The 15000-nt window shown below is 37.9% G+C and overlaps 1 protein-coding gene across 7 annotated transcripts in view; it reads left to right on the forward strand.

Annotated features, from left to right (window-relative positions):
• Nucleotides 1–15000, forward strand: part of LOC144970736 (alpha-1,3-mannosyl-glycoprotein 4-beta-N-acetylglucosaminyltransferase B-like) — a 145424-nt gene that overhangs the window by 116854 nt on the left and 13570 nt on the right. For all 7 annotated transcript variants that reach the window (XM_078910699.1, XM_078910697.1, XM_078910700.1 and 4 more), the window contains 2 exons: nt 3623–3756; nt 5868–5917. In XM_078910699.1, the coding sequence (XP_078766825.1) occupies nt 3623–3756; nt 5868–5917 (184 nt within the window). The remainder of the gene's footprint in view (nt 1–3622; nt 3757–5867; nt 5918–15000) is intronic.

A 15000-nucleotide genomic window follows, 5' to 3' on the forward strand; every position in this document is an offset into this window, starting at 1 on the left:
CCTATCCGTTTATTATTTTAAATGCTAGCGTAGTCACCGTTGTAAAAACAAAATAGAGGTCACATCAATTCATGAGTGTTGATCTTATATAAAAAAAAATAATGCGAATAATTGTAGAAGATTCCATAATGGTAAGTGAACGGTAAAAAAATTGACACAAAGAAATGCAAACTAAGAAGACAAAGGTTTGAAAAAGTCTTCATAAAACAGTTCCAGACAAAAGAGAAAGAAAAATACGAGAAACAATAAAACCACCCAAAATATTTCAGTTTTCCCTGGGGAAAAAAAATCACACAAAAGAAAAAATAACCATGAAAATAAACCCCCCCCCCCCCCAAAAAAAAAAACACCAAAACAAACAACTCCCCCCCCCCACCCCCCCAAAAAAAGCAACAAAAAACAAAAACAAAACTAAAAAAGCAAAACAAAACAAAGCCTGTTGCCTCAGACAATTGTTTGTTTTGACACAGCATTCATGATGTCAAATTCTGGCACATTATGTGACGGTAGTGGTGGACTGTGATCTGGCACTGTTATTATTATTAGACACACTCGTCTTTGTCCAGGGTTCGAGTCCCGCTCTGAGCGGGGCATAGTTGAGTCCTTGGAAAAGGCTCTCAGCTCGCATTCTCTCATCGATCTCGGATGTAAAATGAGCACCTGGCCGTTAACAGCGTTGTCTCTGTCCGAAAAAAAAATTTGTAGGATTGCTGGCAGGCGTCATGTCTCGTCCTACATGCTAATTGTTGCTATGACAAGGGACCCCTTGGGAAGCGTTTTGAACCCGTTTAGTGGATATTGCATAAAACATAATACCGTTTTTTGAGCTTTAAAAAAATTGAGCTTTTATATAGCGCAATATCCACTAAACATGCTCAAAGCGGTTTACAAAGGGTCCCTGACCAACAGCAAAACGTAACATGTAGAACGAGACATGACGCCTGTTAGGCGATATTACAATTTTTTTCCCCGGACATAGACACCGCTGTCAACGGCCAGGTAGTAATTTTACACCTGAGTACGGTGAGATAATGTGAGTAAAGAGCCTTTTTCAAGGACTCAACTATGCCAGGCTCGAACCCAGGACTTTCCTATCCGAAAGCGAGTGTCATTCCACTCCAACATATTACAAGATTGACACGGTGACTCACAAATTATGTATCCATTTGTGACACGTGCGGCTATGTAGTCTTGGGGCATGGCACTCGCTTACGGATTGGATGGTCCTGGGTTCGCGCATAGTTGAGTCCTTGGAAAAGACTCTTTACTCAAATTCTCTCACCGCACTCAGGTGTAAAGTGATTACCTGGTCGTTAACAGCGTTTTCTCTGTTGGAAAAAGTTGTAATATCGCCTAACAGGCGTGTGTCTCGTTCATGTCTCTATATGTTACCTGTTGCTGCTGGCCAAGAACCCATTGTAAAGCGCGTTGAGCACATAATTTTATGGATATTATGCTATTTAAAAAAGTGCAGGCTCAAGACTCAAAGATTTTATCTGACTAAAATCTTAAACGTGTGTTTGGTTGGTCAAAGCACGGCCGTAAAGTATAATATCTATATTGTACTCGGTCCTGATAAGACAATGATAAGCACTGGCTTTTAGTTTCAGCAATAAATGCACAAGTAATGACCTCTTTCCATTCATTGCGGGCTCTTATCTTGCGGCCATTCTCTCTGGGGTTGTGGAGTGGTTACGTTGTGGTCATGTCTCGTTCTATCTCGCCCATTCCGCGGACCTTACTTAGGCTGCGATGTTCTCTGCGAGAGAGTTTGCGAGATATCGGTCTCGCTCAAAACCAAGGAATGGTTTTGTATGCTCAAAACTGTTATCGGCGAAATTTGATTTCGATGTTGTTACGCATGCCAAATCCATGATGAATGTGACGTGCTTGGTTTAATGATAATACCTTGGCGATTCCATAAATCTCAGTTTTGTGTTCCAGAGAGAGAGAGAGAGAGAGAGAGAGAGAGAGAGAGAGAGAGAGAGAGAGAGAGAGAGAGAGAGAGAGAGAGAGAGAGAGAGAGAGCAGATTTATAAAATTATTCTCCTCGGGATACACTTTTATTCTCGCCAGAGAAGTATTTCATAAAGGCGTCCGCCATTGTTCCGATAGTTTAGAACCAGTTACTAAGTTACCATGCGTCATTACGGGGGAAGTGACGTCACGACTGTTGAAACCTATAGGTTGACAGGCAGAACAACATAAGGTCAAAGACCGGTTGGACTAGAGAGTGGTCGGGGGCTGCCTGAAACCTGGATCGTAAAAATATTAACAAAAAAGTGAAATGGAAAGGTTTCGGATGGGAACAGTACTGAATCCCTCTTCATGTTTCTCTCCCTGTCTCCCTCCCTCTCTCTCTCTCTCTCTCTCTCTCTCTCTCTCTCTCTCTCTCTCTCTCTCTGTGTGTGTGTGTGCGTGTGTGTATTCGTGTGTGTGTGCGTGTGTTAACAATTGTCGAACGATCTTTGCTTTCCTCCAATGATACCACTCGTTTGGCTCTGCCACGCATTCGTACAAAGGCGGGAACAAGGTCCTTTTCTCAATTTAGTCCCGTCTGTATTTGCATTTATGGGACACCATTCCACAGAGCATCCGAGAGTCGAGATCATTGTCTGTGTTCAAGAAATCATTGAAGACTTAATTTTTTTTTCATATCATGTAATTACTGAAATATTATTTTGTGTTGGCTTTAAAATGCCAAGAGCATCACGGCTGAGGCTACCATGCGCTATATAAGAATCTATCATCGTCATTATCATTATTATTATTATTATTATTATTATTATTATTATTATTATTATTATTATTATTATTATTATTATTATTATTATTATTATTATTATTATTATAATCATCATTACTTACTATCATCCCTGGATGGGGTTCCTGGCCACCCATATAGTGGGTCGAATATCCTATGGGAGGGAAACAGTCAAATGCAAAGGTAGTGTTTTGGGAGATGATATTTTTTCTTGTAAATAATCTCTCTGTTATGCATTGCATTATTTTTGTTTTACATATGATTTGTAAAGATTTGAGTGTGGTCCTCTGTGCTTTGTGTCAGGATGAGACATTTAGATGATCTCAAACTAAGTACATTGTTAGTGTGCTCTTGGAATCTTCATCTGTTCCCTATATGAACTAATCTCCTCTGTCTTCCTTTTTCTTTGGTACTTTAATTGTAATTCTAGAACTTTTTACTATCCCTTTTCTTCCTTTTTTACTGATTGCTGATATGACCTAAATGTGTTGCAAGCGTCGTAAAAAACTTAAAACAAACATATTACTATCATCATCATCATCATCATCATCATCATCATCATCATCATCATCATCATCATCATCATCATCATCATCATCATCATCATCATCATTTTATTATTATTAGTATTATTATTATTATTATTTATTATTATTATTATTATTATTATTATTATTATTATTATTATTATTATTATTATTATTATTATTATTATTATTATTATTATTATTTTATTATTATTATTATTATTATTATTATTATTATTATTATTATTATTATTATTATTATTATTATTATTATTATTATTATTATTATTATTATTATTATTATTATATTCCACCCGTCGTCATCCCACAGTGAGCATCGTAATGGGTGTGCCCACCATCAAGAGAGACAAAGCAGCATACCTCTTCAAGACCATCACCTCTCTCATCGCAGGTCTCAACGAACAGGAAGAGAAGGACCTCGTCATCGTCATCTTCATCGCCGAGGTATGTACTCTATTATATTATATAGACGCCCCCCCCCCCTCCCCGGTCTATGTTTAGTTCTCCAAAATTTTTACGTACCCCCAAAGCTTATTCACACCCCCACCCCGCTCCCTTTCTATTGAATTTCAGCTCATGAACGTTGTTCGATGTTGAAAAAAAAAGAAGATAATCTCTATGCTGAAGCTGTCATTTTACTAGGAGTATATTGGATTGAAAGACAACCTTTTTATACATCACATCTCGCCTCGCCCAAATTAGAAAATACTCAAAATGCGCACCCCGTCCCACTTTAAAAATATTAAAAAAAAAAAAAAAAAATTGATCTGTTGAATTGGCCCTCCTTTCTTTGGTCGAAATTTACCACCCCCCCTCCCCTTCCCCCGTTACTATTGAAGTATGACCAAGGTGCACAGTCTCCCCACTTTCTATTTGATACGCTTGAGCGGTGTGCCGCGTGTTAGTTGTTTTGGGATGTATGAATGTTGTGTATAGCTACTGCTAATTGTTTATGATGTTCTACGATCTACACCACTGAGAGATAGGATTACATATTAAATATATATATATATATATATATATATATATATATATATATATATATATATATATATATATATATATATATATATATATATATTATATATATGGCCCACCAAACAATTAAATTAATTGCACAGGTTTTATTTTGACACAATAATGTGTGCAACCCCCCCCCCCCCCCCCCCGCCTCTCACGTTTTTTTTTTCTTAATTTAAACTTTCAATTTTCAATTCCCGATTCCGTTTATTTCGAACGTTCTTTGTCCCAGATTAATAATTGTTTGCTGTATAGGCCAACCATATCAAATAATTTATGTTATGCCTGTGTAAAGATATTAATACGTTCAAAATTTCAAAGTTCAAAAAGTTTGTTTAGGCCTATCATGGCTAATATGAAATTTATTTTTTAAAAACGTGTATAATCCATCGGGAATTCACATGAATGTCTGCAATTTCTACTCCTTGATGTATGTGTCCTGATAGTTTGATGCGTTACATCAATTATTCTTAGGGTAAATAATTTTTTTCGGAAGTGAATTTTAGTATGTATATTTGCCATAGTCATTCCCTTTATTATGATGGCTACAAAAGCGAACAAGCTCTGTAGTGACTATAATATTTTATATAAGTTGAACTTCGGTCTTCGACCGAATCTTGATCTCGAACGGGTGGCTGAGAAAATGAAACGCTTCAAATTTGTAGAGAATCATTCCATCACAACCGTAGACAATCAAATTGATCAATATTCAAAACTTACTCCCAATATTATGATTCGACTTAAAGTACGCCAAAGTGGCAACTCACTTTTCAGTTGAATTATAAGCTGTGTTATAAACAGTGATGATATAAATGCATCCATCACTAGGCATTATAGTCTCTCAATGCTTATATTATTCCCCCTTTTTGTTCAACCCACCGATCAATCACCAAATTATGGCACTGAATATGAATCTTAACAAACAATAATATGCCAGGCAGTTAGTAGTCGATATAGTCAAAAACTTTAACTGAGGTGAAAATGTTTGTTACATCAAACTGGCTAAAGGTAAACCGGCTTGTGAAAATAAAAACCCAATTAAAATCATCATTTATTTGAATCTTTTGTGTTTTTAATCGTTTAAGGGATGAGGAATGATGTTTTTTGAGTAGGTATATACGATGATGATGATGATGATGATGATGATGGTAATGATGATGATGATGATGATGATGATGATGATGATGATGATAATGGTGACGATTCTGATGATGATGATGATGATGATTTTGATGATGATGATGATGATGGTGGTGGTGATGATGATGATGATGATGATGATGATGATGATGATGATGATGATGATGATGATCTTGATGATGATGATGATGGTGGTGGTGGTGGTATTTATGTCAATTGCGATTTCCCCCCCTTTTAAAACAAAAACATGTCCAACTATCCCTCCCATTCTATCCATTCTAAACATCTCCCCTCTCTCTCTCTCTCTCTCTCTCTCTCTCTCTCTCTCTCTCTCTCTCTCTCTCTCTCTCTCTCTCTCCCTCTCTCTCTTCCAATTTATTTTCCTCTCGTTTCAGCCCTGGGACCAAGAGTACGCCAAAAATATCATCAAAAGCCTTAAAGAAAGGTAGGCCAGAAAATTCATTGCATTCTTTTACTCGCATGGTCATAGTGTTTTTTGTTTTTTTTTGTTTTTATTTTTTAAAATTTTTTTTTTTTGGGGGGTGGGGGGTGGTATTAAAATATAGAAAGAAAGTATGTAATACAGAACTGTTGCAAACCTTTCAATGGCTCACAGTTAGGGCCAGAATAGTATACGATATTGCCGTTTTCAAAATTATTTTCTTGCTTGAAGGCACTGTCCCGAGTATAGTTATATTAAAGATTTGATTTCTCCTCACCATAGCCATGGCCTTCGTAAACTTAAGGCCTGATATGGGCCCCAAAAAAAAATGACGCCACAAAAGAAGACGATGACCACCAAACGAAAGTAGCAAAAAGAGTTGTTGTTAGAATTGCTCAAGGAAACAAATGATTCCATTGGCTGAGCTATTGATTGCAACTCACAATTAACTGTTTTCCCTTGATCTTCGTCTTCTTTAATGACGATTTTTTGGGGGGTTAGTTTCAGGCTTTTAGTTCACGAAGGCTACGCCATAGTACTTTTGTCTGTCACCATCAACAATCAGTCCAATAGATAGTATGCGCTTGGCTAAGGAGCTCACAACATTGCCATCCGGAAGTATAACGGACCAACACACAAAACTATGTGTGACCTTGGTCAGTGTCAGGCTATAAGTTAACGATGGCTACGGTATGACTCATGGGTATGTTTACAACGTTCTTCAAACAAAGCAGCGTGTTAAAATATATTTAAATGTCCAATTGAAGCATGTGGTCGATGACTAGGCGGGACGAAAACATTGAATATAATATATCGCTCTCATTTCATGACAGGTTTTTAATGGGAGCGAACTATATTCAAATTTTCGTCCAACCTAATCATCGATCACATTATTTTTTTTTCCAACGATTGGATACTTTTTTTTTAATGAATGAAAACACGCTGCTTTATTTATGAAAGTTGTAAACATACTCGTGTGTCAAACTGAACAAAATGACCACTCATGATGTTAGATATTTTGAAGATTGTGAACACTTTTCACTATATGGGTCACTTTGAGCACTCTTTGGAATGTGACCAATGACCTCGAGCACATGGAAAGGTAATATAGATCATCCTCATTAACTATTAACAAGGCGTATTGAAACAGTGTCATACTTTTCCCCCCAATTATTTCGTCGTCGTCTCGTCATCATCATCATCATCACCATCGTCGTCGTCATCATCTTCAACATTATCATCGGCATCTTCAACGCCGCCACCACCACCACCACCATCACCACCATCATCATCACCACCACCACCACCACTACCACCACCACCACCACCATCATCATCGTCGTCGTCGTCGTCGTCACCATCATCATCTTATCATCCTAGTTGTCACAATTTTCTATCCTTTCAACCCAGCTGTTCCGTTCTCATCACAACTTTTCATTTATCAAGTTAAACTCATACAATGGACATATTTCTTATAGTCAGATGTTTAATGAGCGGCGCGTGTTTTTCTTCTTTTTCTCAACTGTCACGAAATGCACAGCTGTATGAACCTTTGAATTAATTTGTCTTAATTAAGAATATTTTTTTCATGAAAAAGACGATAGGAAAGGATTTCGCTTATTACAGCTATATTAAAATCGATATCAGGTAAGGATCGAAACTCATAGAGGATTTACATTATCAATATTATGAATTTTCCGTTTTTCCATTTTTAAGGAATTCGTTAAAATGGAATGTTCGGTTAAAAGAAACTTGAACGATATAGGTACATACAGTATTTGAATATGAATCAACTAATGGCAATTTTTAACTGTCAGACATCTATATTTTATAACTGTCACTGCACATTCCTGATGAATACAAACGAAAGTGAACATTACTCGCTTTCAACATTATTTTGGTTGAAAAATATTGAGAATTAGCTTCTGTTTATGCCAAAGAGGATTACATAAATTTTATGTAGAAAACAGTAGAAATTCACCAATTTATGATACACTGTTTCCACAAATATGTCCACATGTTCAACCATAACAACAACAACAGCAACAACAACAACAACAACAGCAACAACCAAGAAATACTGGACACATCAATCATCACATTCTGATGACGAGGATGATGAAAAGGAGAAATGCTACGGAAAGATTCCGAGCATCATTCTATCCAATGATATGTAATTTTCCTCCAGTTTGCCAAGGTTGGAGTCTCCCCTTGTTATATCATTTATTGCCTCGTCGGTGAGCGTAAATTTCGTGTTCCTCCTCTCAATCTTTCCCTCTACTTAGGCTCAATGACCTCGATTGGATTTCGCTCACAGAGATATGGGGGAAGTCGCGCAACCTCGTGTAAAAACTCCCCGATTAGGCAATCTGCTTTGAAAACTGTTTCTGGTTCATTTCTTTTTAATAATGAGTATAGTTAGCCCTGTAATAAATGGTCAGAGTACGTAGTGCTGCCTGATTGAAACCATGAAATCATGTCAGCTTTGATATTTGCCAAAGGTGGAGCCTTGAAGTGATCATGGGCCACCGAATAGTAGCGGATAGGAGGATAGGAGCAGGAGAAGAGAAAGACAAAGAAAGAAAGAGAGAATATCTAACTGTTTCCGGTTGGTTCACCATTGAGAAAATAGCCCACGAGACAGATCAGAGACATTCATTCATTTGGGTCAATTTATATTGTTTTTTTTTTTTTTTTTTTTTTTTTTAATGTGAATAGGATTGGTTATGGATCATTGAACCCCACTTATGGAACTGGAAATTGCCTTATTGTGGTTTTTTTTTTGTGGGGGGGGGGGGGGGGGGGGGGGGGGGGGGGGGCGGACGTTGTAGGGGTCGGGGACTGAGTCAAAGGATTTCTTTAGAGATATAGATAGAACGAAATTGACGTCACTCAGCTCTTTGTTATTGTTTTTACCCAGCCGTTTTTAGGAGTAGTTCTTACTAAATTGTTAAATTGTTTCATTCAGACTGTAAACGTTTAAGGCTACACCCTAGACTAAAAATATATCACTGTCTCCGGTTACAGTTACAGATAGTTTTGTGTGTTGGTACGTTATATCCGGCTGGCGGATGTTATGAGTTTTTTTATCTTTTTAACTTAGCGCATAACATCAACACAGATCAGCCCTCGCCATAACTTCCTTTTTTGTAATGGTTAAATGTATGGTCATGCTATTTATAATAATATCGCCATATTGATGCTATATGCATTGATGTCAAATACTCACAATATCTGCTCGCCAGATGAAGCATACCAACACACAAAACTATGTGTAGCCTAACTTTAGTCTGATTTATATTTTAGTAAGAAAACGCACCGCCCAACTGGCGGCCTAAAAACAATAACAACGCTGAGTGACGTCAACATCATCCATTCTATTAATCCACGTAGCATTTGATTAATGCGATTCTGCCAATGGTTTGTTTTTTTCCCCCGTTGTCAATATGGATGTCATTTGCTGTTGTGTCTTTAGACGCGTGCGTTTGGGGGCGGGGGGGGGGTCGTCCGACGACGTCAAAATCAAGCGGCTTCGAGAGCAGTCGTTAACCGAATGATTGACAATTACTGTTAACGTTCGCCTTATATTTAAGGGCTTGGATGAGGCATTTCATATATGTAGATCGAATGAATTTGACGTCTTTGTTGTTGTTTTCAGCCAGACCTTTTTAGGAGTGGTTCCCACTAAATTGTATTAGACAAACATTTAAGGTTACACAGTGTTGTGTGTTGGTGCGTGGTATCCGGCTGGCGGATAAACCAGGGTTTGTCTCACTAAACTCATAGCAACAATAGGTTCTTCCCCGGACTTGGATTTGAATGAGTACCTAGCGATGATATGAGGAGTGAGAGTGAGAGTGCTCTTCCAGAAAGAAACCAGGACACCCCCCTCCCCTTCCACTAAGCGTGAAGTGCATGGTGAGAAATCGTGGATAAACTGTTCTGTATAATTATGGCATTATTAGATATGCGTTTGGATATTTAATGGATGGATGGATGATTAAATATATGTTTATATATTTACTGATTTGCTTTTGTTTTTATTTATCTCTTCGTCCATTTATTTATTTATTTATTTATTTATATATCATTGTAAACCTTGTTAGTCATTGGAGTGCGGCTTAGTGGTCTAGAGTCTAGCGGTATAACACTCGCCTTCGGATTGTTAGGTCTCTGGTTCTAGTTCTGCTCTATGCGGTGTAAAGTTGTGTCCTCTGAAAACGCTATTTATTCACATAATCTTACTGCACTCGGGTGTAAAATTATGAGAGTTGCCTAGTCGGTAACTGCGATTTTAAAAAATATGTAAAAACTAAAATTGTAAAAGATTTCACCGGCGCCATGTTTCGTCCTCCACATCAAGTGTTCCTATCGGCTTGGAACCCCGTGTAAAGCGCTTTGGGGCGCATTACTTACTTACTTATCCTCTTGGTTCCTTGGTGGAACATAACGCGCCCAACAAACGGTCCTGGACCAACCAGCTCAGCTCATCCCATGTCTTTCCAGCCTCTTTCATCTCCTCTTCAGCTGTTCTCCTCGTTGGGCGCGTTGCGCGATATCAAAGCTCAAGTCCCCCCCCCCCCCCCCCCCTTATTTTTCCTCCCTTCTTCTTTTATTTAAAAAGAAGATTAGGTAATGGACTATTCTCAAAGTCCAGCCCGCCTCAATGGGGCTCGCCTAGTATCAGTTCAATAGTCTTGAAATGGGTCGTGTTGGTGTTACGTTGTCTTGAACCTTTCATTATGGCCGACGTGTACACTTATTTAGGTCTGACATCCGAACGCACGTATGGGCATAGTTTAACATTGTTGTAATGGACAATATTTTACGTCATTTTTTGAGATTTCCATTACATCAATGAGCCCATGATAAATTAGATTATCAGACCTGCAAATAAGCACACGTCGATTTGGGCACATTTCGCTATCTATACAATCTCAAGTTGTTCTGTTTATGTAGTGGTCGTTTTTTGTCTTTGTTTTTTGATTTGTTTATTTTTTTGTTTGTTTTGTTTTGTGTGTGTGTGCGCCCTTATAGTCGGGTCCCCGAGACCATTGTTATTTCGGATTTGTGTAAAAGTTTAATTTTCTTTATAAGCCAAATAAGCAGACAAAAAAAAAAAACCAAAACATTTATGTCCGATTGGAACTTGGATCTGACTTTTCGGGGGTCACCTAGAGATCAAACAAGGTGAAATTATGGTTAAATTCAAAACTCCCCTAATATAACTTGCAAATAACCAAAATACTTTAATAGGATCCAAATATATCACATAAGAAAAAAAAAATTAATTCATACATCATTTCAAGGAGTTATTGCCCTTTATTTACGTCTTCTATCTAAAAATAGAACGATTTTCCGGAATATCACTTAAACTGTTAAGAAAATTATTACTTGTAAAGAGAAAAAGTAACAGCTCATACAGAGGGAAAATAAAAGATGTTGTGAACTATCGATAATTACGAGTAATTGATTGTTAAATGTAGTTTAATGTACTCAATTTGAACTTTAGTGACCTTCGAGTGGTCGAATTGGAATTCCAATCGACCAAATGCTTTTCAAAGATATCATTCTTGCCAACTGTGAAGAAAAATAAATAAACGAATGTGAAACAACTCGAGATTATTTTTTTTTTTCACTAGGACGTGACTCTACTATTAATCTTATAATCGAGACTGATTAATAAAGCATTACAATTTAATGGGCGATTTCCAAAGGCAAATCCTTGTCAAGGGTTTTGTATTAAGTCTCATATTAACATGTTTGCATTGGGATATCATAGATTATCTTCAACCCTTCATTGATTTTGGTTGAAAATCCCTTGAAGTTTTAAATTACGCGACACTCGTTATCCCGTATTATAGTGTAACAGCTGTTGTTGTAATTTTAAATAAATTTATATATATATATATATATATATATATATATATATATATATATATATATATAGTGAAATAGAAAAGGAGAGAGAGAGAGAGAGAGAAAGAGAGAGAGAGAGAGAGAGAGAGAGAGAGAGAGAGAGAGAGGGGGGGGGGGACATGCGAGGGAGAGAGTAAGAGAGAGGGAGAGAAATAGAGAGGAAGAGATTGTGAGAGAGGGAGGAGGAGAAAAAAAAAAAAAAAAGAGAGAGAGAGAGAGAGAGAGAGAGAGAGAGAGAGAGAGAGAGAGAGAGAGAGAAGAGAAACACACACACACACGCACTTAATGAGAGAGAGGGGGGATGACACACATACACACACACACAGAGGGAGAGAAGAAAGAAAGGAGAGACATTCAACATTAAATTTATTGACATATTGATTAAACTCATATTAATATAAGGACCCTGAATGGCGAGCTCATATTTCTTTTCATTTTCAATTTAAAATCGCTAGTCGACATCTTGCCCCGATCGACATGACATCATTTTGAGACGGCGGGACACATAAGCACAAATGTACTAACGACGACGACTACTACTACTACTACTACTACTACTACTACTACTACTACTACTACTACTACTACTACTATACTCTACTACTCTCTACTACTACTACTACTGCTGCTGATCCTACTACTACTACTACTACTACTACTACTACTACTACTACTACTACTACTACTACTACTACTACTACTACTACTACTACTACTACTGATGATGGTGATGATGATGGTGATGGTGATATCTCGCTATATTATGCAGGTCATGGGCCCTCATTTGATATCCTTTATCCAGCCGTAACCTAAAAAAGCGTATTGGTCGTCGTTAGGCCGACACCTTACAAAAAACCCGAATGTATCTGGCCGTGCCGTAATAAAACGGATTTCTTTTAGCCAACTCGGTTTGGCCGTACCGTATTTTAGCGGGGTTTTTTTTTTTTTTTCGTTTTTTTCCTCTATAAATGCACGTATTGTTACGGTCTGGATGCACTGCAGCATGGACTCGTTGCAATTTATTGCGGTACGGCTGGACTACGGGTGGTCAGCAAATTACTATTTATTAAGGTCTGGCCACCATGAGTTTTGGTTGTATCACACTGATAAAATAATTTCCTTTTCAATGCTTGACAAAGTAATATCTTCATGGAAACATTTACAAACGGAATGTTCTCATTATAAAGACACACATTCAGCGATGGTCATTAGTGATGATTCATTGAAAGTACAAGATAGAAAATGATAACTTCTAAGTAAAGAAATGCTTGCTTTAAAATGCAATAGGGACTGTACCAAAAGGTCGTTTTTGTGACGTGTGCCACAAAAATACTCCAATGATAAGCTTTAAAAAAAAAAATATAAAGGATAAAAATAGTTTTTATCAATTTCTATTAGTGAAATACATCTATCTAGTCTATTAAAAATAATAGAGTTTGAGGATCAATATTGTTCTGTTCCGCCAATGCTAAGTATGTATCACCGAGCACAGCTGTATGGGCCCGATCATGCCATGCCTCCAAGCTAGACCCCGAGCTCAACAACGCCTGCCGGATCATAACGGGCCAGCTGAGAGCAACACCATTACCACTGGTCTACCGTGCAGCAGGAATAGCACCACCACACATCCGGAGGGAAACCCATGCCCAAATACAAAAATACAAACAGGAAATGGACCAGAGACACCCCCTTCATGACCACAATTGCCCCAAAAGCAGGCTCAAATCAAGGAAAAGCTTCCTCACAGTAGAGAGCCTTCACCCAGACCACTCAGCATTCTTCCGCCTGGACAAATGGGTAGAATGGGACAAGACAGCAAACGATGCCCTCCAGCCCCAACAGAAAAGCTCCCAGCAGGCACAGACCTCAAGAGAAAAGAATGGGTGGCGTTGAACAGAGCTAGAGCAAAGGTGGGAAACACCGCCACCAACCTCTTTAAATGGAAAATCTCACCGGGCACTGAATGCCCATGCGGTCACCCCAGACAGACCATGGACCACATCCTGTTTGAATGCTCGCTGGGACCTCACTGCACCAATGCTGACCTGAGGGAATGCAACCAGACTGCCCGGGACTGGCTGACTCACTGGCGCGACAAGATATGATGATGACCGAGCACAGAATTATATCCTGAAATTCCAAAAATTATAAAACTATTTTTTACCTTTATTAAACTTCAGCCTAATTTTATCACCCCCTATTGAACCTCAAAATTAAAACGTTGGCGCATGAGTATAGTAGATTCTACACAAATCTAGCACATCCGTAACAAAAAATAATTATGTAATTTTAAACCGGTCTTGATACTCTCAAGTAATAATAATCTGTCTATTCTTTCAAAAATAGGGTTGGCTGTCAACATTGTTCCGTAAAGTCAATGTAAAAATGTTATCATCGACCACAGAATTACGATCAAATCTAAAATTGATAAAAGCTGTTTTTTGCACACTGATTACAAGTAACTTGCAAAGCTTTTTTTCTTGCTAACTGCGGGTGGTTGGATGGGAGCATCACCCTTGAATCATATACCTATGATGTTCGGATGGATGTACGATCCGATAGTGATGTCGTTTCTTCTTCTCTTTACTAGCCTATCCTGCTTCTTTGGTTTGTGATTGTATTTTTGACAGGGGATATTTTTTTTTCTGTAAATCTTCTGCCTGTTTGTTCTTGGTTATTTATAATTTAGCTTATGATATCTTTAGTTTATGATTTTGATTTACATTTGTACTATTTTTGTTGGATTGCTTGTTTTTTTTTTTTGTTTCAGCGGTCTCTCATATAACCTCAATTGTGTTGGAAGAGACCTAAAGCAACAAACAAACAACATTTCTTGCTAACTCTGTTATCCGTTGATCAAATTAATACGAAGAAAATCTGCTAAGTCGTAATACCCAGTCCTTTTTGACGTTTGATTTTTTTGCGATTACCTATATTGTATTCTATGCAATTCGAGCACATCCTCAACAGAAATTGATACTCTCTCTCTCTCTGTGGCATATTATTTGGACGTAGCCTCCCATACAGTCATTCGGAAGAAGTCTCTGTCTTGTGCCCATCTGCCACATTCCGTCACGCCGTTGTTGAGCTATTCCTGTATATCCTGTTGCCATCTTCTTTGTGGTCTTCCTCTGCCTCTCTTGCCCTCCGCCATGCCCTCCAGTACA

Source organism: Berghia stephanieae, chromosome 4, assembly GCF_034508935.2.
Source record: "Berghia stephanieae isolate SIO BIC M18660-M18661 chromosome 4, UCSD_Bste_1.3, whole genome shotgun sequence".
In the NCBI taxonomy this organism is placed as follows: domain Eukaryota; kingdom Metazoa; phylum Mollusca; class Gastropoda; order Nudibranchia; family Aeolidiidae; genus Berghia; species Berghia stephanieae.